This window comes from Petaurus breviceps, unplaced genomic scaffold (assembly GCF_028583685.1).
Source record: "Petaurus breviceps papuanus isolate PSGF00001 unplaced genomic scaffold, PetGlider_PUasm1.0 80, whole genome shotgun sequence".
NCBI lineage: Eukaryota > Metazoa > Chordata > Mammalia > Diprotodontia > Petauridae > Petaurus > Petaurus breviceps.
The window spans coordinates 21691864-21718035 of record NW_027186540.1 but is presented as its reverse complement, the minus strand read 5'-3'; the positions used below and the strand labels follow the sequence as shown (position 1 = coordinate 21718035).

General features: G+C 36.4%; 1 protein-coding gene across 2 annotated transcripts in view; it reads left to right on the top strand.

Annotated features, from left to right (window-relative positions):
• LOC138176051 (reelin) overlaps positions 1-26172 on the top strand; it is a 566262-nt gene that overhangs the window by 506636 nt on the left and 33454 nt on the right. For both annotated transcript variants that reach the window (XM_069106794.1, XM_069106793.1), the window contains 6 exons: positions 7240-7380; positions 9237-9414; positions 12528-12721; positions 16937-17193; positions 22674-22828; positions 24404-24618. In XM_069106794.1, the coding sequence (XP_068962895.1) occupies positions 7240-7380; positions 9237-9414; positions 12528-12721; positions 16937-17193; positions 22674-22828; positions 24404-24618 (1140 nt within the window). The remainder of the gene's footprint in view (positions 1-7239; positions 7381-9236; positions 9415-12527; positions 12722-16936; positions 17194-22673; positions 22829-24403; positions 24619-26172) is intronic.

The following is a 26172-nucleotide window of genomic DNA, read 5'->3' as shown; positions in this document are numbered from 1 at the left end:
CTGGTCCTCCTTGACCTGTGCTTCACATTGCCTCCATTCCCCTGTTGGTAAAACCTGTCACTGTTAAATCCTAAGATTCCCCATCACCTCAAGCTCTCTGGGCCTACAACAGTATCTAAATTAACCAAAAAAAAAAAAATAAATAACCTGGGCTAAGGGAGAAAGTTTTACAACCCAAGGACTCATTTCCTTTGTTACACAGAAAAAATATAAGAGCAGTTACTAGATGAGCTCCTTCCCAGTTCTATAAGGCAGTAATTTTATAACTTTCTCTTTCAGGAAAGTCATGTGCATTTTAAGAGTGACTTTCTGGAGATGATGCCCCTATTTTCATTGTTTTTACAGAAGAATGACTAATAGTGGAAATTTCAAACTAAGGAGAAATGAATGGTGATGCCTGTTAGCATCAGGAATGGCATTTTTGTGACAAGCAAGTACTTGCAGAGCCCCTTAAGCCCACTTTCTGACAGGAAGGTGAACTAAATATGCAGAATGAGACACACATTTAGGATGTGGCCAACATGGGAATGAAGTTTTTCTTTTTCATTTGGGTTTCTTTTTTAGTAGAGGAGAGGTAGAACAGGGAGAAAATAAATGCTTATTAATCTTTTTATGTTTTAAGTTAGGCTAGCAAGTTAATTTTTGAAGTAGGTTTTAAAAGAGAGGAAGTAGACTGATGAGATAATGCAATACAATTCCATATATGAGGACACTCCCAACCAAAACACTCATAGTAGCAGATCACACCTGCGGTGGGAATCAGAGGACTCAAGTGCCTGATCTCAAATTCTACTGTATAGAATTGATAGAACACAGGCCTAGAGTCAGGAAGATCTGAGTTAAATCCAGCCTCAAACACTTACTAGTTGTGTGACCCTGGGTAAGTTACTTGACCACCTTTTGCCTCAGTTTTCTCATCTGTAAAGTAGGAACAATAATAGCATCTGCCTCCTAGGGTTGTTATGAGAATGAAATAAGATAATAATTGCAAAGCACTTAGTACAGTGCATGGCGTATAATTAATGCTATATAAATTTTAGCTATTACTACTATTATCATGGGAAAGGGGGAAAGATAAAGGATAGTATCATCAGGTAGATTTGGAACTGGCAAAAGTAGTGTCTATTGGAAGAAAGGATCAACTGGAGTGCTCTAGGGATCTATTCTTTTTTTTTAAGCAATCGAAGTTAAGTAACTTGCTCAAGGTTACACGGCCAGTTATTTCTGGGTGTGGTGCTAAGTATCTGAGCCCAGATTCGATCCACAGGTCATCCCAACACTGGAGCCAGTGCTCTTACTTGCTGTGCCACCTGGCCACCCCTAAGCAATTGGGATTAAGTAACTTGCTCAAGGTTACATGGCCAGGTGTTTCTGGGTGGGTGCTAAGTGTCTGAGCCCAGGATTCGATCTTCAGGTCATCCCGACACTGGAGCCAGTGCTCTTACTCACTGTGCTACCTGGCTGCCCCTCTAGGGATCTATTCTTGACCCTATACCATAACTTAAACAGGTTTGGGTTTTTTTTTAGTGGGTTGCATAAAGGCATGAGAGGATGCTTATTAAAATTGCAAATGATAAAAATCTCAGAAACAATGTATGACAGTCAAAATCCAAAATAATAATAGCTAACTTGTATATAATGTTTCAAAGGTAATAAAACACTTTACAAATGTTACTTAATCTTCACAATAATCTTATGAAATAAGTGCCTTTGTTATACCCAATTCACAGATCAGCAATTTTCCTGTAGTCACATAGCTAGTGAATGTCTGAAGCACATTTCAACCAAAGAACATCTGGACTGCATGTCTGACCCTCCCTCCACTTGACCACCTTAATCAGCATTTATTATTCCTACAATGTGCCAGGTGCTAGGGATGGAATGGCAAAAATGACCTAGTTTCTCCCTTCAAGGGCATGCTACATTCTGTGAGGAAAGAAAGCTTGTACTCATATTAGTGACCACTTCCACACCCAACTACTGGGGGCCATCTTCAATCATCCTGACTTATGTATGTCTTGCCACCAGACTCCTGTGACTCTAGAGGAGAGAGTGAGGCCCATGACTCTGCACAGCTCTGCCTCGCTGAAATCCAGTTCACTGGCAAGCCAAGACATCAGCCTCATGATGTCATTAGTCCCCTTGTAGAATGAAGGACAAATAGCGACAACAATAAACACTAAGTAAGCACCTAGTTAGACATTGTCCTAAGTACTGAGGATACAAAGAAAGACTAGACAGTCCCTGATCTCAAGGAGGTTCAATTTATGCCAGGACTTCAAGGAATCCAAAAGATGGAGATGAAGAGGGAGAATATTCCAGGCATGGGAGATAGCCAGTAAAAGCGCCCAGAGTTGGGACTTGGAGTGTCTTTGGACTGAATCTAGTAAGATGAAATTTAATAGATTTAATAGAGATTAATGTAAAAAGTCTTACATTTGAATTAAAAAACTGACAGCACAATTATAAGATAAAGGGGGCTTAATATACCACAGATCTCCTGTAAAAGATATAGGAATTTTAACTAGCTCCAAATGAGCCAACAGTGTGAAAAAGCAGATGAAATCTTAGGCTGCATTAAAGAGGAAAAGTTTTAAGGACTAGGGAGGTGATAGTCTTCCTATGGTCAGACCCGATCTAAAATATTGGGTTCAAATTCAGGGAATCACAGTTTTCAGAAGAACACTGGTAAACTGGAGATTACCCATAGGAGCATTACCAGGATGATGAATGAGTTTAAAGTCATGCCACATGGAGCGTGAAAGTAGTAGTTCTTAGTCTGGGGTTCATGGAGCAGTAAAGAGTCTGTGGTTTCAAGGTTCAATGAATTTAGATGGGGAAAATTACACCTGTATTTTAACATAATTGGTTTGTAATCCTACAAATCTTATTTTGTACATTATAAAAAATAATTCTTAGATGGAGTCCATAGGATTCAACTGATTGTCAAAAGGGTCCATGATGCAAAAGAAGGGGAAAAATGTTGAGTGAAAGGACTTGGGGAATAGGAAGGTTCTATGAAGAAAAGAACTTGAGGGTTGGAAGAGGTTGGGGAAGAGAAACATAATTATTATCTTCAAGTATTTGATTATCAGCTGGGGAAGAAAAGCAATGTGATAGAGTGGAATCAGGAATTGAGCCTGAAGTGCTGAATCCTGACCCTGCCTCCTGTGAACTGTATGATAATGCCCAAATCACTGCAGTCCTTTAGCTTCTATTTCTTCATCTGTAAGATGAGGGCTTTGGGCTAGAGGACCTGTAAAATTCCATTCCAGATCAAAATCTATCTTTCTAATCCTAGAAATGATTAGATTCTCCTACTTGCTCTCAGAGGGGAGAACTGGAGCAAAGGGGAGAAAGTATCAAAGAAGAAAGCTTAGGTTTGGTATAAAGAAAAACTTTCTAAAAATCAGACCTGTCTAAAAGTAGAACAGATTGCATTGAGTAGTGAGTTGTCCCTCAATAAAAGTCTTCAAGCAAAGGTCTGGTGGCCATTTATTTATGCTGTAGAGAAGTGTGTTATTCAGATTTGGGTTGGACTAACTGACCTCTTGTGTCTCTCCCAACATTGAGATTTTATGAAAGGTTAAGTAAGGGATATATGTGGTGGCACCAACTGGGTAGACACAAAAATTCTGATCATAGTGGATGATGGTGATATTGAAGATTGAAATTTAAGTGGGAAGTAACTAGAATCTGCTGAAGCATTTTGAAGAGTATTGCAATGAATGCAGCAGGTCAAAAAGAAGATTTTTGGTAGTAGGTTTCGGTTTTTTAATCCCTAGAAGCAGTATTAATTCTCATATAAGATACCAGGGGCCTGGATGAAGCATATCTTGTAAGGATAAAAACAAAAATAATCTACTTTGGATTTAGGAAGAAAGGCGATGATTGCTTAGAACACCAGCTGGTAGTCAGTAGCAGTCATTTAGAATCTTCAGTCATCATGATGTTTGCAGGGAGATTTTCACCAAGGAAGTCATAGACCTTGGTAAACAGGAACTCATTAATTTTCACAGGACCCTAGAGAAAGAACAAGTGTCATTCTCCTCTTGTACAGAGCTGGTGAAGCACACAAACTTTAAGTGAATTAGGCAGCATCTCAAATGTATTTGTGGCAGGAATGGGAATAATAGGTCCCAGTAATTCTAACTTCCAGCCTTTTTTATTTTTATTTTTGGTAGCTTAAATACTGTATTGCAACAAAAAGTACAAGGATGTACCTTTTCTTATAAATAACTTAAATACAAAAGAATTTCAACCACCACATGAACTAGCTATGTTATATTTGGACCTTCTACTGTACATAGTTATTTCATAGGATGGGGTTGGACCCTCCTTACATGATGATTGTCATCATCACCATAACCAACAAACAATGAACTACTACAATATGCCAGACATGACATTAGGTGTTGGGGATAAAAAGAGAAAAAACAGAGACCTGATTCTGAGTTTGATACATTAAAAAAAAATATGAATCTATGTATTGAAAATGTAGCTTAAATAAAGCTTCTACTATAATAATAAAATTTTGTTGCATACGGTGGATAAATATGATAACTGATGACCTAGTACAATATTCTATTCCGTGATCAAATTAAATTTGCCACTGCTTCTGTAAAAAGTGTGTCAATCTACTCTCCTATGAATCTGCTCATCATCCCAGTATAGACTCCTAGTCTATCCTCTCAACCTCCATTTGCAAGGGTAGGTAGGATCCCCAGACAGCAGCTATTGCTTCTCTCCTCAGTCAACTAAGGGGCTGGTTGTGGGGTTGTTTTTCTAATGCTGTGGCAGAGTATGCTTTCTCCCTAATGATTATTGGTGAATATGAATTAGCAAGACAATTGACTTTTAGAAATAGCTGTTTTCTTTTATTCCTTTTTTCTATATAACTTCATTCTTATTTTTAAAATGAATTTATTTTACATATATTTATAATATGTTATTCCAACTGCCACCCCCCTATTGAATGAGTACTGTCTACTGTAGTAAAGTTGGTACAGGTAGTACAAAACATCTCCAACCGCCAACACTCTGTTAATTACTCTCCACATAAGCAAAGTTTACAAGATAGTGTAAATTCAGTAGAAAACTATAAAATACCCATTATTGTTGTTGTTTGTCCTTCATTCCCAAAGAGGACATCAGGGAGGTGATGTCATGACATGCAAATGAGCTGTATTAGTGAGGGAGTTCTAAACTAGCTCACTTTTTTACAGATGACCCAAAGGACACCCAGTCCACTTTCCTCAACCAATGTGAACATATTTCCTGTTTAACATCATTCTGGTTCATTCAGTAGCTTTCAGAGACTTGAAATTGATCAAGGATTCTTTCATACTTACTCCAAAATGTATGATTGTTTGATTCAAGGCCTTGTTCACATCCATTTTTTCATATATTCCATTAAAACTGGAATATAAATTAAATTACCGTGTTATGAGATAATATCTAGGGGTCACAAGGTAGGAAATGGTAGAAACTATACAATATATTGCAGATTGCAAAAAATTTGGTAGCACCTACCAAATATAACAAAAGCATGATTGAGTAGCCAGAATTATACAGTAAATAGTTCATAAGCTTATCAAGACAAATTGCTGTTCTACAGATACAAATCCCAAAATGTCCTTGAGATTTCAGCAAATGAACCACACTGGTACTGGAACATAATCATGAATAAAACTCATCTAGTAATAATTATTATTATAAAACTACTACTAGCAATTGTCTAAGCAGAACACTGACCCACAAAAATTTTAAAGACTTTGTCATTGATTCATTTGTTTTTTATTTATATAGTATTTTATTTTCCCCCAGTTACATGTAAAAATAATTTTTACATTGGTTTTTTAAACTTTGAGTTCCAAACTCTCTCTCTTCTGTCTTCCTCATCCCCCTCAATGAGAGGGCAAGCAATTCAATATAGGATATACATGTTAAAACAACATTTTCAACACATGTTGCTATACCAAATACTTATACCCTCTAAACAATGTTTAATGAAAAGCTCTCAAATTATATACTTCATAGAAGAACATGAAATCATGAAACAAATGAAATCATCAAATGATTCTCTACATAGTCCTCCTTGTTTTTCTTTATATATTGAAATATTTATATTTGTTGATAATTACCAAGTTTAAAATTTTTTCCAAGTTAAAAATAAATTAAAATATTAGGTTTTTAGGATGAAGTTTTCAACATCTGCAAGTGTGCATAAGGTAGTTTCCCAGGATTTAGGTTTTTTATTTGTTTGTTCATTTGTTTTAAGGGTTTTTTTAGCAACTTTTATGATGTAAAAAATAAAGGAAAGAAAAAGAAAATTCTTAGCATTATTTTGTCTAATTTATGAGGTATAACTATCATTTAGCAAAGTTATATATCTTTCCTTGATACTAATATATATATACATATATACACATACACATACATATAGATATAAAAATTACTAAGCACCAAAATTATTCTGGGACCAGTATTAGCCTCAAGATGGCATCTTAAAAAGATGTGTATGGGCTTTGGAGTCAGAGTTCCCTGGGCACAAATCTTCTCTGTGATGTTTACTCCTTGTGTGTGACTTCTGGAAATGAAGACTTTGGACAAAGTAGCCTCTGAGGACCCTTGCAGTGCCATATCCATGATCCTTTGAGAGAAGCCTCTTCATATTTAATTTACAGGGGCCCATAAATCACTTGAAGGTTTATGCTGCCATCTAGTGTTTAAAGAGGGAAAAAAGGTTGATTATGCCTGCTCATTGAACAAATATTTTTTCAATGACTAATGTTCAAACCACTGAGTTAGGTGCTATGTGGGATGCAGAGAATACTGATGTAATTTAGTACCCCAATACTTTCTGATGTGTAAATGTAAAATTACACATTGGCTTCTAGGATGGTATATCAGTCACTCTTCTGTTTAAAAATCTTTCTAAAATATGACTATGATTGCTTTCATTCTATCTTTATTCCCTTTTCTGTTGTTCAATTAGCTTTTCTCCTTTTATCATCTCTCTTTTTAGTTCTGTCATGACTTCTTAAAGCTTTCAGCCCAAACTATGCCTTACCCATCATCTGTACCTAAGACCCAGAAATACTGCATAGATTTCTTCCAAATAAGAACTGCACTCTGTTCTTGGGTGCACGTATGTGGTTAAATATATAGACAGCAGATATGCCTTTTCATCAGTGCTTGGCTGGAAGCGTATCCTTCATTGTGTTTTCTTTGTCAAAGGTCTCAAGCCACTCGTTTCCGGTGGCATCAGCCAGCTCCGTTTGACAAACAGCAAACATGGGCAATAGATAATGTCTATATTGGGGATGGTTGCATAGACATGTGCAGTGGCCATGGGAGATGTGTACAAGGAAACTGTGTGTAAGTATGTTTTATTCCTTCTACAGAAAGCTTTTTGTTCACATTCCAGCTGGCTGTCTTCTCAGAAGCTGGTTTCTGAATTACCCCCAAAGCTTCCATTAAGTTCTGTGATTTGTTTGTGAGATCATTCCATCTCAAATGAGATAAAGAACAAAATATGAATTTTCTAGGTCACATTATATTTCCTATAAAAAAATCAAGAACTTGATGGGAGAAGGGATTCACAATAATTAGCAATGTTTTTTTTAAATTTTCTTTGTTATTCTGTTAATTCAATTCACCAAATATTTATTAAGGATACAATATTTGCTAAGCAATGGAAATACAAAGATAAAATAAGACATTATTCCTGTCCTCAAGGAGCATACACTATAGTAGGAAGGATAAGGCATATACACAAGTAGTTGACTGATTAGTGTTAATTAATTTAGTCTTTGAAGAAAGGAGTATGTGACCCTCACTGTTACAAGAGGATGTTCAAAACATCCCCATACAGATCCTTCTGACATTGCTGCTCACATTACTTCTCTAAGCAATTAATGAAAGACATTAGAGATAGACAAAAAATCTAAATGTGTAGAAGGACATGTCTGAAACACTGGACAGAGGTTAGAAGTTTGAAGATATTCTTAAGAGATAGAACATTTTGTTGGAACCTGAGAAAATGATTTTAAAATATTCAGGAGTTTTCTGCATTAGGACCAAATTTAATTCACCAAAATAATTTTTCTTTTAAGTTTGTACATGTTGCATAATATGTAACTCTACTGTTATTAGCTGGGCTAAAAATTATGTAAGTATATCCACATTTATATATCTATTGTATATTTTATATATTGCATGGATATGTGCAATGGTATAGATATATTTTTATTTTATATGGAGATATCTATAAAATTTTTAAATATATCTGTATAAATAACAGCTTTCGTGTGCTATTTACATAGTTGTATATGTGTACTGCCAATTGACCATTTTTATTCTGATGAAAATTCTCCTCTGCAAATAATGTGAGGCACTTCGTGTATGAGCCCTGTGGAGCTTCTGTGAACTGTTAGAAATAGTATGCTTGTGTGCTTAGAGGGTTGGGGATGAGAAAGGGGAAACCACCATGCTCCATTTTCAAAGATGATGCTACTCAATAATGAATCATGATCTTTGTATTCAAGCGTGGCTGAAGACACCAACAGAAATCCCCTAAACAGAGAGAGAGAGCAAAGTGATATGCCTCTCTGATGACTGTAGGTAGCTAATATTCCAAGAGTCTTTTCCATATTGAATATATAATATGAAATATAACCATTGATTAATGATACTAGTCACTACCAGAAGGGTCTTTTAATGTTTGCCATGAGGCTTCCAAGGCTTCTACTTTTGCCCAAGGTATTTTTTCTCTTAAAGTCAACAGTACTTCTTTACAGTCTTACAAGTTGGTCTGTCAGCTGGGCATGTTTCTCAGCCATCTTCCTTGCTTGAAACTGTACTTAAGTGAATGCTTAAAAGAATTTCTTTTCTGATCCCTCATCAATCTCATAACCCTTTGAAAAGCAAAAAAATAAAAAAAGATTTCCTACCTTCTCTTGTCAGAAATCAGTTAAAATAGATTCATTTTATTAACAAAGACATTGTACATTGGTATACAAGAAAGAAAAATTGCTTTCTTGCAGTAAACTTCATTTTAAAATATAAGGTTAATTCATTCAGTTTATTTCTAATTTGAAACATTTTAAAGAAGGTTATTTTCTTAAATCTGTTACCTCATGAAGTAAACTGCCCTAAATCTGCATGAAAAAAAAATGGAAATAACCTCTTGCTTAGCACTAATTTTCCTCCTTTCTTTTTCTTCTTCTTCACAGCTGCGATGAACAGTGGAGTGGCTTGTATTGTGACGAGCCAGACGTCACCCTCCCAACACAACTCAAAGACAACTTCAACAGAGCTCCATCCAACCAGAACTGGTTGACTGTGAATGGTGGGAAATTGAGTACTGTGTGTGGAGCTGTGGCTTCTGGGATGGCTCTTCACTTCAGTGGGGTTGGTTCTTGGCTTTCAGTCAATTTAAAAATTTTTTTTAATTATTTTATTAAAATATACTATTGAAAACCAGTACCACAAACTCAACTTGCCTAGTACCTTTTTATATTTAAATTAGGGGACTTGAACTTTTTTTGTGTCATGGACCCTTTCTAAGTCTAATGAAACCTATAAACCCCTATTCAGAAGATTATTTTAAATAGATAAAACAAAATATATAGGATTACAAAGGAAACTAAAGGTTAGGGAAAATAAAGGTGTAATTTTGTTCCCATCCAAGTTCACAAACCTCATGAAATCTCTTCATAGAACCTAGGTTAAGAACCCCTGATTTAAACTAATTTCAATGCACAAAATATCCTAACATTTCAGTACTACTTCCCAGTCACTTTCAGGACTCTCTGTCTACTCATTCTCATTCCCTTTTCCTGTTGTGTAATCATGGTTAGTTTATATGCTATTTTCCTGGTTCTGCTCTTTCACATTGCTTTGATTATTTTGTAAAAGTCTTCCTAGATTCTTCTGTATTCCTCATACCTGTCCATTTAATTTCATTATAGTATTCCTTTACATTGATGTACCATAATTTAGTTAATCATTTCCCTATTGTTGGACATTTGGGTTGCTTCTAGGTTTTTGCAGTTACATATAATGCTAAAATGAAAACCCTTGAATGGGTCATTCTTTTGCTTTCAGCAACATTTTCAAGGTACATTCCCAAGGCTGCAATTCTTGGGTCAGAGTCAGTCATTTTAGCCAACCAGCATTTATTAGACACTAATTGTGTGCCAAGCACTGTACAAACCCTGGGAATATAACTGTAAGTGGAAAGAAAGTGCCTGTCCTCAAGGAGGTTATGTTCTAATGGAGAGGGTGACACAGAAAAGAAACTGAAAAGGGGTAGGCAAACAGAGACAAAAGTACCCACCTGGCTTGGAGGCATGGTAAAAGAAGTCTGAATAACAAACGGCAGAGGAATGAAATATCAAAGGATGTGATTCTTTCTGTCTTTTTTTTCAGTCATGAGAGGCAGACTAGATAGTAGACAAAGAGCTGGCTGCAAAGCCAGGAAGACCTGAGATCAAGGTCTGCCTGTCCTGTACTGGCCGTGTGATCCTGGGAAGGTCCCTTCATTGCTCAGTGCTCTAGACAAAGACTAGTATTTGTGCAGAGAAGGTATTGATGGGCATCAGCAGAGGAAGTTTCTTCACATAGGAAGAAGTCCCTTACACTGATGAAATTGCAAGTCTAGTCTCTATCTTTATTTCAGTCATTTCTTCACCCATTAACTTCACTGAAGCACTTTGTTCTTCATTAAGCTTACTTGGAAGCGTAATAAGAAATTAGGTCATTGTCATCTATTAATACAAATCTCTAGTAAGATTGTGACATTTCAAAAAGGAAAAAAACAAAACAAAGATTGCCTATGTTTTCTTATCAACAGTCATGATTTAGTTTAGCTTAATTATACAGGGCAGTATTATCCCAGGTCACATTAAAGTGCACATAAAAAATGATCTAAATTAATACAGTCTCCATCAGGGGAAGAGTATTTGCATACTGTTTGGAAAGCTGCCACCTGGATAGTGTTTTAATTGAAAACTCTTGAATTTACTACAGATTTAGAATTTAGAAGCCAAAAATCTGTGAAGTGAGATTCAATGGCTCCTGAATTTATTAATGATAATCCTTTATGGTAATTATCAATAATTAATTACCAGACACTTATGCTTGTAGCCATATATGCTTGTTCACCATGACAAAATTTTGACTAGAAAAACTCTTCCTTGAAGTACCTCAGATTCCAATCCTCTTCAGAATCATTCCACATTTGAAGTAAAAAAAAAAAAATTGGCTTTTGTTTTTTTTTTAATACCATTACTTCAGGACCTAACACTTAAATTGCCTTCATTCTCAAATGAGTTGTTATTTCCATAGCAAAGAGAACTCCTAGTGTGGGAATTCCCTCTACCAATACAGATCAATCCAACTATGATTTTATAGATAAATTCTAGGGACTTTAGGAATTACCTGAGTCACAAAAAAAGTGACTCACCTAATATCAAACAAATTCTAAGTATCAGAGATAGGATTTCAGCAAGTCTATTAACCAGTCAACAAGCACTTACCAGCAATTAAGCTCCTCTAAGAGCCAGGCAATGTGTAGACATGGGAGATACAAAAAAACAAAGTGAAGCAGACCCTGCATTCCGGCAATGGACATTCTATCTGGTATTTGAACCCAGCTCCCTAACTTTTAAGCCAGTATACTCTCTGTTATACCTGTTGCCTCTCCTACTTTTATCAATGAGCTAAATTATTTTTCATTTACTCATTATCTACCATCATCCTCCTTGAATTGCCCTCATTGCCTTAGAGCTTGTTGCTTTGAATAAACAGAGCATGTTACTGAAATTCATGATTTATTTTCTTATAATTATGTCTTACTCTAAAAACCAGCAAGGACACATTAAGCACTTAAGGGCTGGCATAATTACAAGCATTAACTGGGAATCAGGAGATTAGATCCTAGCTCTGCTACTGATTATGGGCGATTTGGTCAAATCCTTTGTCCTAATTTCACTCATCCATTAAAATAAAGCAAATAATTTTCTATGTATCTATAGTACCCACATACAGTAAGGAATGAGTCATTTAATTTACTAGCATGCCTATAATTCTTCATTGGCAAGGCAACAAACATTTATTGAGCACTTACTGTGTGCTAAGCTGTTATAGAGACAAATATTGTTCCTAGTGCATCTAATGATAATTTAGGCAAAGAAATTTCCAGATGTCGTCATAAACAAATTTTGCTCATTTAAAACTTTCATCACATAAAAATAATTCTCAGCTCAACATCTGATTAATAACTGATGTTTTTTAAAACATTAAGTATAGTCATTAGTCAATAATTTGGATAAAAAACATAGGGTTATTTATGCTTCAAGATATGTAGATAAGAAAAAAAATCTCCCTCCAAAGGATCATCCTCTAGTTTTGTAATTACTTAATACTAGTGAAATTCCTAACCAGCTTCCTCACTAAATACTACATACTAAAGATTTTATTGATGTTGTTGTTTTTCCATTCTGCTTTTATTTATTTTTCAGGGCTGTAGTCGAATATTAGTCACAGTGGACCTGAACCTCACCAATGCTGAATTTATCCAGTTTTATTTTATGTATGGATGCTTGATAACACCAAACAACCGCAACCAAGGAGTTCTTCTAGAATATTCTGTCAATGGAGGCATTACCTGGAACCTTCTCATGGAAATTTTCTATGACCAATACAGTAAACCTGGGTTTGTAATCTTCTTTTACCTACAATAACCCCTATGATTGTGGAAGTTGCATAGTTAGGCCAAGGGAGAACCATGGGAGATTTTAGTGATCCACACCCTTCTACTGGTAGAAGGAACCTTATCTATCTAATCTGACTTCACAGCCAGGGCAGGTTGGATCCCTTCTTCAACATTCCTTGACAGAGCTAAGATGGGGAAGTGAGGTTTCTGGCTAAAACAAGAGTCTAAAGCCTAGAACCGAGCTTTAAAACTCAAAAGGAAAAGAAACATACTGCACCTGCCCCTAAGTAGTTAAAGGGATGTGGAAAAGAGGAGGGACTAAAAATGTTCATCATGAAATTACTCACTTTTGGAAAAGTTAAGGAACAAAATTCAAAAATCCAGTACTTCTAAAGATGCCTGAAGACCATTTTTTTAAAAGACTTTGACAACCCAAAATAAATATGATTCATCCACCAAGAAGAAATACCCAGAACAAAGATCCTATTTGGCTTCCTAGCAACAACAACAACAAAGATTATTGCAGAGAAAAGAGTATATCTGAAAATACAGCCCCACCAAGAAGTACAGTTAAGTCTATAAAATAAGCCAGATCAGGTGGAAGCTAATCGTTTTGGTAAACAGAAGATAAGGAAGCTAGGTAGCACAGTGGATAGAATGCTGGCCCTGGAGTCAGGAGGACCTGAGTTTAAATCTGGCCTTCAGACACTTACTAGTTGTATGACCATTGGCAAGTCACTTAACTTAATTTCTTCATCTGTAAAATGAGCTGCAGAGGAAAATGGCAAACCACTCCAGTATCCTGGCAAAGAAAACCCCAAATGGGGTCACAAAGAGTTGGACATGACTAAAAATTAAAAAACAGATGATAATTTAAAGAACACATTGTAGAGTACTTGAAAACCAATGAGAGATTCTTTAAATACTTTAAAGGCAAGAATGCACTAGTGATCGTACATTGCTTAATTAACTAAACATTGGTGATACATCATGGGGCATCTTGTTAAAGATGTGCTCTATCAGGAAAAGTAGATGACAGAGGAATGATGACAAATGCTATATTACTCTTTACCGTGAAAGGAAGACTCTAGGACAAACTTGTTCATGTAGAATCACTAAATACTTAAGTAAGTCTATTGGAGGACTAGGTTTCTTTTAAGGGAATCATACTTGACCAATATACTTAAATCATTGATTGAGGGAGTAAATGAGCACATCTGTAATCTGTGGGTGTGATTTGGACTTTCTAACAGCCTTGACAAGGTTCAAAGGCTATTTATAAAAATCAAGTAGGTTGGGATATACACAGAGAACTGACTTAAAGATAAGATAGACAAAGACTTCTCAGATGGACAGTGTAGATAACAGTGAATTGATGCTGAAATATGTATTATTTAATGTAACATAAAAGTCATCATGCTTTCCACCAAAGAGAATTGGGAGCAAATGCTCAAGGCTTAAGACCTGGATTATATTCTTGCCTATATAAATGCTAAATAAATATGCAAGAGGGAAATCACAGTGAAATCCCCAAGTTTGTTAGTGACACTAAGCCCCTCCTAGGGGTGAATTACTATGCCAATAGGGATAATAAAAAGAAGATCCACAGGGTTATGAGAATGGGCCAGAAAGTGGCAGTTCAAGATAGGCATGTATAAAGAACTTGAGGAATTATTAAAATTATGTTAAATAATGATCAACTCAGAGTGTCATTTGCAGCCCAGTCTAGAGTGAATTATAAAAAGATATATTGTTGTCTGTCCTTAACTATCTAAAGTTAATATTAGGAAACTCATCCTTTGTTGACTCAGAGATGAAATACTAGGCTTTATGGAATGTGAATGTGAGAGTATATTTCTTAAATTAATTTTTATAAGACTATAAAATACATAATTAATATTAAGACAAAAGGCAACTAATGTGTAATAATAACTCACATTTTTATAGCAGTTTAAGATTTACCACTTTCTTCACAATAGCCCTGTGTAGTGAGTAGTGCATTTTCAGCCCCATTGGACAGATGAGAAAACAGAGAAGTTAAGTGACTTGTCCAGAGTGATACTGCTAGTGTCAGAGACCATATTGAAACCCCTCTGTTCTAACTCTATTACCAATTTTCTTTTTCCATTACATCAAGTGGTACCAGGGGCAGATACTGTACATTTCTACAATCATCAAGGAAATGTCTCCCTTAAAAGCACCAAACCTAGAATAATATGCAGAGAGAGTGTGTGTGTGTGTGTGCATTTGCATATATATTCATACAAAAATATACACACACACATATACACATATATCCAAAATACTGGCACCACTGAATACTTCCTGACTATAGGTCAGCTTAAGAAATGTGCCTGTAAACTGACTACCTGCATGACATGTCATATCCCTTGCATGTAGCTACCCACCCAGCGTTCATTCTATCCCCAGAATCCCCCAGGAGTATTTTATAGGATTTTTAGAGATGAGAGCAATCTTAGAATTGAATTAATCCAATCCTCTAATTTTAAAGAAGAGGAAACTGAAGGCCTACAAGGTTAAATGACTTGAATGAATATATGAATGGAATTGTTTACTATGGACCAAGTACCTAGTTATACTTATACAAATGTAAAAATGAAGATAATCCCTACCCTTAAGGAGCTTAAATTCTAGTGTAGAAATCTGTACAGTCAGACAATAAGCATTTGTAAGTGCCTACTATGTGCCGGGCATTGTGCTAAGGGCTGGGGACACAAAAAGAGGCAAAAGACAGTCCCTGACTTCAGGGAGCTTACAATCTAACAGGGAAGACTACAACAAAACAAGTATTTACAAATAAGCTGTTTACAAGATAAATAGGGAATAATTTAAAAAAAGAAGGCACTAGAATTAAGAGGAGTTAGGAAAGGCTTTCTGTAAAAGAATGAATTTTACTTGGGATTTGAAGGAAGCCAGAGAACCCAGGAGGAGGAGATGGAGAGAGAGTATTTCAAGCATGGTGGGACAGCCAGAAAAAATGCCATGAGTCAAGAAATAGAGTGTCTTTTTTTGTGAGTGAGCATGGAGACCAATGTCACTGGATTAAAGAGTATGTGGCAAGGAGTGGAAAGTGGAAAGCTAAAGAAGGAGGCCTGGGTTATGAAGGGCATTGGTGTTAAAAAGATGATTTTGTATTTGATATATAGGGGAGTGATGGCTAGGGAGGGGTATTTTGATATGGAAAGTTATAAGGATAGTGAATAGAAAGTAAATGTCTACAGCCTGCCCACTAGCAATGACAGATTGTTCATTGACTCATTGACTGGAAGGAGGAGGAGAAAGGGTATAGACATTACAGCAAGATAGCTGGCATATTGCTTCAAAATTAGTCAAGGAGCAAAGTGAAGCATGGCCTTAGTTGAACTAGATATGGTAGGCTGTGTGAGGCTCGGACCAATCAGGCTACAGGGCCTCGTAGCAGGCATTTCAGAGGTGAAAGAATTAAAAATCCCCCAGAGAACCCTCTCTGGTCCAATCTTGTGCAGTCACACAGGCATTTGAGTGTGGCAGACTGGAATTTGTACCCACATCTTCTGACTCTAAATTCAATGCTTTGTTCTTTCAGTTACACCATGTCTTGCCTTGTTTTAGAGATTCATAAAATACAGACAGAATCCTGAGTTCTCCAGAAAATTGTCCGAAGTTACCCCACTTTGGGAATCCTGAGTTATCAAAGAACACACATGCACATACATACACACTTTCCAGGAAGATTTAAGGAGAATCTAGGGGTCATACCATTACTAGGCATGGAAACATAAAACAGAATTAAAGTATGACTTCATGGATGCCAAATTAGTTCTAACTAATTTGTTGGCAGCTAGCTGGTTCAGTTGATAGAGCACCAGGCCTGGAAAAAAAAGAGCTGAGTTCAAATATGATCTCAGACACTCACTAGCTCTGTGACTGTAGGCAAGTCACTTAGCCTCTATCTGCCTAATCCTCTGGAAAAGGAAATGGCAAACCACTCCATATCTTTGCCAAGAAAACCCCATACAGAGTCCTAAAGAGTTGTACATAACTTAACCACAACAACAATTTGTCAAAATGTAATATCAAAATCTCTCCTAAATTTCCCCAACAATTTTGTATATTCTAAGTTACAACCTTATTTCTTATTATTATTATTTCTTTTGGTGGAAGTTTGACTTGAGTTTTATTTTTTTTTCTTCTCCCCCATTATTGCTCTTTTAGGTTTGTGAACCTTCTCCTTCCTCCTGATGCAAAGGAGACCGCCACACGCTTCCGCTGGTGGCAGCCTCGACATGACGGCCTGGACCAGAATGACTGGGCTATCGATAATGTCCTAATCTCAGGCTCTGCTGACCAAAGAACTGTAATGTTAGACACTTTCAGCAGCGCTCCCGTGCCCCAACATGAGCGATCCCCTGCAGATGCCGGGCCTGTGGGAAGGATTGCTTTTGACATATTCATGGAGGACAAAACCACAGGTAAGTTTTACAGGAGCCAGAGAAAGAAATCAGAGGGTACACTGCTTTTGCTTGGTAAGTACAGTAGATAGAATCCTGGTCATCTAAGCAGAATACAAAGTGTAACAGGAAAGGTTCCATAGTATCTATGGCTAGAAGAAACCTTGGAAATACTTTCAGCCATGACTTTAGAAATATGGTTAGTCAGATCCATGACTATAAAGTCTACTCTCTGTCTCTGATGACTTTAGAAATATGCTGTCAGATCCATAACTATAAAGTCTACTATCTCTCTCTCTGACTAAGTCATCAAAATACGACATTTTGATTTTACAAAAGTCAACATCAGTTGGCTAAGGACAAATGCCAAAATATCTTTTAATTGTTTTATCCTTTTTGCACATATATAACCTATATCAAATTGCTTGCTCTCTTAGGGAGGAAGAAAGAGGAGGGAGAAATTTTTACCAAAAACTGAAAGTTAAAAATTGTCTTTAAATATAGTTGGAAAAAGGGGCGACCAGGTGGCTCAGCAAGTAAGAGCACCGGCTCCAGTGTTGGGATGACCTGGATCAAATCCGGGCTCAGATACTCAGCACCACACCCAGAAATATCTGGCTGTGTAACCTTGAGCAAGTTACTTAACCCTGATTGCTTTAAAAAAAAATATAGTTGGAAAAAATAAAATATTTTTTAAATGGTTCTAGCCTTTAATAGACTGACTTATGTTGCAGATGATGGCTTACTGTCCATGCTTATAGGAGTAAGCACAGTTTAAATAATTCCTCCCTATCTCTGCCAGGAATGTGCTGGAAAATGTTTAACAACCAGTTCTCTGGGGGAAGAGTGTATGTACAAGTTTAACCTGCATTATTCACGTTTTATCCATGCCTTCCTTAAGTCTACAACGTCAACAAAATGATAAATCAAGTCCCTGATTTGTAGTGTTTGGCAATTTCTGAGGCATAAATAAATGTCCACCCTGCAAATTTATTAATCGGCTCTCTTGAGCTAGTTAATGATGGCTCCAGCACAGCCTTGCCAGTAGAAATTCTCATCGGTCATTTTATGGCACATTCCCATAGTTCTGTGAAATCTGAAGTTACCACTCAGGTGGCAGAATTGTCCACCACCTTTAAATTCAATGCCCTTTCCAATGTACCATCTCATTTATAAATGAGGCGATTGAGGGTCAGAGCAATGAAGTTACTAACCAGTGCCTGACCCTGGGCCTTATTCATAGGAAATGTTTAATAAAATGTTGACTGAGTTTATTTAAATTGCCCAGGCTTACACAGGTAGTAAATAGCAGAGTGAAATTCAAACCCAGGTTGCTCCAAAGCTAGCTCTTTTTCTACTGTGCAATGCTTGTCTTGGTATTTGTGGACCTGATGTGCCAGCAATACCTCATACTCACTATTTCTTGTTCAAACTTACTCCTTTAAACTATAAATAATGCTTTCCTTTCCTGTACCAAATAAGTAGATGTGCTGTAATCAAGGTGATTTTATTCATAAGGAATTTTTATTCATTACTGTTTTCTTTCTGTTTTGTATAGCGTGTCAGACATTTCTTTGAAACTTCAGTTTCCACATCCAATAAAAATGAATTGATTTTTGCTAAATTTCATATGCAGTTGTAATGACATTTCATGTTGTGGATATTGGCTTAGTTCTTGAAGCATCACCCTAGGAATTATGCTAAGCATAGTTTATAGTTATTGCAATAAGTAGAAAATATATCCACAGGTTATATGCACTTGGGGGTTTTTTATGTCAGATTTTATTTTGACTTCACAATGCCATTTCAGGGAAAAGAAAATGTGAAATATGTAATTCATTTGAAGGCCACAACTGAGTCAAATTCAGAGAATTTAAGGAACAAAGACAGATTTAACTGCAAGGTTTATTGTATGGTAGTATGAAAACTAATAGTGGAACACTTATCCATACCAAAAAAGGCACAATACCTGTGCTTTCTCCATCTCGCTGCATCTCATTCCTTTGGTCTGGTATCAGGAATTAAAGCCTCTGTCATATGTAGCTGAATCCCAGGACACAGCTTCGTCCAGATAGTTGACCACTTCTGAATAGCCCACAGATTTTAAGGGCTGGAGGAGACTAATGGAAGTGTACCTTTCTATGAATACATCACTCTTAGGGTAATCAGACAAGGCTAATGATAAAGGCTGCTGAAAAAAGTCTTCTGGAGTCATGGTCTGCACTCGTGGATAGTCGTCATTTTCTAGCAACATGTCCATACTAGCCAACCCCTCAGGGCAAAATGGGGCCCATTCTAACTGGAAAGCATCTCACCTTTATGAAGCATTTGACTGTGCCACAAATGTGATTATTTATATTTCACTGCTTCAGTGACTCTGATATGTCCATATAGGTATTATTTCCATTAGTACAGACTGCAACCCATCCACTCCTTCTCATCCTGTGTAATTTTTGTGCATGTTCTCCCATAGATCCTCCATAGAGTAGAACTACTTTGGCTATACCACAGAAAACCAATACAACGAAAGAGGAAAGACAATTAAATTGTTCAGTCTGTGGTTTGGTTCCACTGGATATGGACCATTAGTTCCCTGATGAATCAAGGCCTTGGGTTTCACTTAATTATCTTTACTGTGAATATTTTTGTTTACCTTGAAAATGTTCAAAGCCAAGCTAGAGGGATAACATGGAAAATGATTATGAAATTAAACCTGCAAGTCTGTAGCACTTGGAGCATTGCTAAGTATTTGCCTCCAAAGAGCCGTGTAAGAATAGGTAGTTCACATTTCCATTATCCCTGTTTTACAAGAAATGGAGACTCTGAGAGATTCCATGATTTGCCTGTGATCCCACAGATCATAAGTATCTGAGGCAGAATATGAATCTTGCTTTCAGGGTCTACAATCAATCTCCCCACCATACCACACTGCCTCTCAAACTAAATGAGTTCTCATTGGACTTACTATATTTTTTGGAGGGGGGAAGGCAAGGCAATTGGGGTTGTGACTTGCCCAAGGTCACACAACTAATTAACCATCAAATGTCTGAGGCTAGATTTGAACTCAGGTCCTCCGACTTCAGGGCCGGTGCTCTATTCACTGCACCATCTAGCTGCCCCAGACTTACTATTTTTTTTTAATTATTTTAAAATCATAGAGTCTCAAAGTTGGAAAGGAGGTCAGAGGTCCTCTAGCCCAACCCCATGCTCAAAACTGAAAAGATCTTTATAGAACTGACAAGTGGCAATTCAACCTTTGACTGAAGGTCTCCAGGGCCATTTAACTCCCTATCTCCCAAGGCAGTCCACCCCATTTTTAGATGGTTCTGGCTGTTAGGAAACCTAAATTTTCCTCTTTGCAATTTCAACCCATTACTTTTAGCTCTACCTTCTGGGTCCAAATAAAGTAACCCAAATCTATTTTCCATGGACCATGCTTCAAAAATCTGAAGACTGAAATCAAACTCCATCCCCTAAGTTTTCTCTTCTTCATGTTAAACACCTCTCTGAACTTCAGTGGTTCTTAAATCAGGTCATATGATTCCGGAGTTAGAAGGAATCTTAAATATGAATAGAACAGGAGTTTTTAACTTTTTTGTGATATGGCCCCCTTTGGCATTTTGGACACCATATCAGAAAAATATTTTCAAATGGATAAAATAAAATACATAAGATTGCAAAGGAAACCATTTTATTCATTTTAAAAACAGTATTAAGATATTTTTTTAAAAAATAAATTCATGGACCTCGGACTAAGAACTCCTGAAGTAGCTATCTTTAGTTTACAAATTATGATACACCTTCATTTTACCTTTGCCCTTCCATTGGGACAGCTAGGTGGCACAGTGGATAGTGCACCAGCCTTGAAGTCAGGAAGATTCATCTTTCTGAATTCAAATCTGGCTTTAAACACTTACTAGGAGTGTGACCCTAGGCAAGTCATTTAACCCCATTTGCCTCAGTTTCCTTATCTATAAAATGAGTTGGAGAAGGAAATAACAAACCACTCTAGTATCTTTGCCAAGAAAACCCCAAATGGGGGTCACAAAGAGTAGGGCACAACTAAAAAATGACTGAACAACTAATTTTACAGATGAGGAAACTCTGGCCAATTAAATGATTTCCCAATGTTACAGATATGGCAAATGGCAGAGCCAGGTTTCAAGTTCTTTCCAGTAATCCATAACGTTCTTTCCATATACCCATAGTTTTGGGTCACCTCACCATTCTGGTTGACCTCCTGGGCATGTTCCATCTTCTCAATGTCTTTCCTAAAATGTGGTGCCTGGAATTGGACACAATATTTGAGATACAGTCTTATAAGACCAGAATACAATGGAAATGATAACTCCTTCAGTCTGGATATTATTCTTCTCTCAATGCACCCTAATTTTATGTTAGTATTCTGAACTATCATCTCACATCAGTATGTTGAGTTTTTAGCATATAATGTATTAAGCCTTTATTCCACTAAGAATTCCACATATTTTTGGTATGAACCTTTTCCCAGCTATGGCTTTACTATGCTGTACTTATTTAGTCAATTTTACATTTATTCCTATTTCAATTTATTGAATATTGTTCATCATTACAAAATAAACATACCATCTATTTCTTCACCCAAATAACTAATGGAAATGTTGGTGAGAACAAGACCATTCCAAGCAGCGGTCCTTTCCTTTTGTTCTTCATCCCACCAACATAATAACAATTTTAAAACATGTCTTTCCTTTTTGTCCTTAGCATTTATTTTAAGCCTTAGGTCAGTCTGGATTTTAGCCCTCCTGGTGCTCTTTTTATAAGACTATGTCGCTCTTTTGTGTGGTCCTGAATTCTTCATCCTTGATTCCATCTTTTAACATCCAAGATTCTTGATGAGCTCCCTGAAATATCGAGTAGTTTCTTTCAGCATCTAAGTGGTAAAGTGGATAAGTCCTAGCACTACAATCTATAAGTTCAAAGTTCTAAGTTCAAATTGATCTTTGTGATCTTTGGCCAGACAGTGGATACAGTGCTGGGTCTGCAGTCAGGAAGACCTGAATTCAAATCCAACCTCTGTAATTTACTAACTATGTGACCTTGAGCTAGTTACTTAACTTATATTTGTTTCAGCATTTTATCTGTAAGCATTTAGTAGAGTGCCTGGCATATAGCAGGAACTATATAATTGCTAGTTATTATTTCATTATTATTATTATTATTATTAGGAGAAAGAGCATGGTATGGTGGAAAGGGGCATTGAACTTAGAAACAAGAGAGACCTGGGTTCAAATTCCACTGACATTATATGATCCTAAGCAAGTTGCGCTCTGCTTTTTGAACCTCTGGGTTTTTTTCATTTGTAAAATGACAACAATAACATCTATAAATTGTACTTCCCGTGGTTGCTATAAAGACCAATCCAACGAGATGTTTTAAAATACTATATAAAATGTCACCTGTAATTATTTAAACTTATCTTCTCTCTATTTGCTGTAAATTCTGTTGTCTTTTTTCTTAAGTGAATGAGCACTGGCTATTCCATGATGACTGTACTGTGGAAAGATTCTGTGATTCCCCTGATGGTGTAATGATCTGTGGTAGTCATGATGGCAGAGAAGTTTATGCAATTACGCATGACCTAACTCCTACTGAAGGCTGGATAATGCAATTCAAGGTGAGAGTTTTCTTGCCTGAATCGCATAAGTAATCATTTAGCATTACTTAAATGTAATTCATAAGATAACATTACTAAAAGACAGAGACAGTCTAACTCTTTCATTTACTTAATATGCAATGTATGCTTCTTTTTCTTTTTAAATTCCTTCCTTATGATGAACTTAAACATCATCACACAAATATTTCAACACAAAAATAACATTAAAATTGTATATAAAACTATAACAGAGCATTTCTGCATGTCTGTGTCCCATTCTGTACTTCCTTCTAATCTCTGTATTTTTTTAATGTTTAATCAATACTTTTTCTTTCATTTCTTCATTTTTTGGCATTATATAACTACTTAACCAATTCATTCTCTCCAATAAAAGCCCTCTCTTTTATTTTTCCTTTAATTGCTATGTCCCTCTTATTACTCCCCCCATTAAATAATTTTTCTAAAAATGAAAAATAAATCCTTCAATACATATATGCATAGCGGCATATACATGCATAGCAAAATAAATTCCCACATTTGCCATGTCCAAAAATTCATATCTCTTTCAACATTCTAAGTTCATCACTTTTCTGACAAGAGGTGAGTGGCATGTTTCATCTTCATCCTTTTGTACTCAAGTTTCCTGCAATGTATGATTTGAAATAAATGAATGACATGATGCTGTAGTAATGAAAAGGACCATTTTGTTAAACCCATGGCATAATCTTCAAAGGCATTGTCTTTCTCTAATTTTCCTTGTTAAAAATTTTTTATAAGATTTCTTCTTAGTGATTAAAGTCAAGTACTGGCAGGAGCCATGGACACTGATTCTGGCTGTCTCCTCTAATTTACTAACTGAACTAGGCAAACCTTCTTCTTTGAAGAAGGAATCTTTTGGCAATGGGAAGAATTGGTTTTTTTCCCTATCATGTTTTGATGTTACTAGAAGAGAAAAACTGTGGAAGAGAAAACCTTTATTAGTGATAACCCCAACAGCCATTGCTGTTAGTTGGTTAAGATTCCAATTCAAGTAATTTAATATTTCACCTAGATTCCCTTTACAAGTAGAAATATATTTGTCATTACGGCTCCTTCCATTATCAAATAAAAGATTCTATTCCCTATTAAAACAAACTCCACCCTTCATTGCACATTATTGGTGGGTGGTGAGGTGGTGTCAAAAATTATTTTTTTGTATTTGTAACATTTGTAAAACTAATAATTCACCTTGCTGAAAAAATATGCCAGATATAAATGCCAGACCATTAACACAACAATCGCTGATCTGGAAGAGTGGGCAGAAGCTTTCCAGGTCAGGGAGTCAGCCAGAAAAGCATGGCAAGAAGTAACCACTACAGCCTCACTCCCTGAGCCCACCACCTGCACAACACCTTTGGCGTAGTTCACAAACTGCCATCTTTGGCAGCATCTCTCTACTGCCACTCCCCAACCCTCCCCATGGAGAAAATGAAACTGTATATAATATGTGAATATACCACAGCTTCTATTAAGTGGTCATCAGTTTAAAACTGTTTAGAATAGAAAACACAGGTTTATTTTTTTAACTTTAATGTTTTGCCATTCTATATACATTAGATTTCTGTTGGATGTAAGGTATCTGACAGAATTGCTCAGAATCAAGTCCATGTGCAGTATTCTACTGATTTTGGAGTGACCTGGAGCTATCTGGTACCCCAATGTTTACCTGCTGACCCAAAATGCTCTGGAAGCGTCTCGCAGCCATCTGTATTCTTTCCCACAAAAGGATGGAAACGAATCACCTACCCACTTCCTGACAGCTTAGTTGGCAAGTAAGTAAGAAATGAAGATAAAGCTTGGTTCAGTGTAGTCTGTAATTCATTGAAAGTTCTATTATCAAATGGTTTATAAAAAGCAGTATGTTGTCCTTGCTCCCACCCTAATGTTGAGTGCACTAAAATTGTTGCTTTCCATGAGAAAAGATTTGTTCAAAATGTCTAAGCTTGTAATCCCGCTGGACTAGGCCAGATGGCTTTGGCAGGCCACTTGCTTTTTCAAAGTCTCAATGTCATTATCCACCAAATGGGGATGAAACTGACTGGGGAAGCCATCATAACAAATAGTTACTATCTCATCACCCTTCTTGAGCACGGACCCTTAAAGAGAATGATCCTTCCACATGACCTACCTTAATCAGCCAATGGCACATGCCAAACTCTTAGAGAATTTGCTAGCTCTACATGATGGTTTTTTCTAGATTTAATTTTTTTCATGATGTTCTGCACCTGCAAAGAAAAACAATTAGCCTGATGTAATGGTGAGCCAAGGTGATTAAACTGCTTTCTAGTAAGCCCATGGCTGTGTGAACTTCAGCCAATACCAAGAGCTTAGGGCTTTCACTTCATCTTTATAACTTGGCAAAACTGCTGTGTTGATTAAAATAGCCACTACAAAAAAACTGTCATTTTGTTAGGTTATTATTTTAAAGTTCCCAAAGATCTGTGAATGTGTTGCTATGTTTACTTTCTCCAGTGATACAAATCACACTTCCTCCATGCCTTAGCAGTTCATTTTTAATGAGCTTCTGTGACCAAAAACAAACAAACAGAAACACGTACACAAAAAAAAAACAAACCACCTGGTGCTCAGTCTTCTGGTGGTGAGCCTCTCTGAACCCAACTTAGCTGGTCCTCAGATGATCAGCACAAAGTCTATTACCAGACCCATTGCAGCTTTATAGGACCTATCAAAGCTTCCATTCTGAAGGGATGGTCTTCAAAAACCTAGAGTCATCTCTGTGCCAAGATAAAGCATCAAGGTGGATTTTGATACCAGGCACTAATTAAATAAATGAATATATAAATATCTAGTGCAGGAACCTTACTCCAACACAAATTATTACCTGAAATGACTTAAAGAGTAGCCTGAAGTACCAGGGATTTGAGTGATTTCCCTAGGATCATGTAGGAAACAGAATTTAAACCCAATTCTTCTTAACTTAAAGCGCAGCACTATTCACCAGGCCAGGATGCCTCTGGGTTAATTAAATATTCAAGTTAAATAATTAACCATCTTACAAAATTGAACTAGATATTTAGTTGGGATAGATAAAAAATATTTGAGTAAGATTCTCACTTATTTACAACAAATGATCTTTTCAAAGTAATGCAGTCAACACCTAGTAAACTATATCTTTCAAAAAACTTCCCCAATTTTCTTGGAATATTTTTAAAGAGTTCATTCATTTAACATATGTGAGCACCATATTCTAAGAAAGCAGAACTGTTTCAATGACAGATAACGTATGAAGGGTTTTTTTACACAAGACAAAAAAATATTAATGATAGAATAATCTAAGGAGAATTGATTGTCAAATTACTTGATTA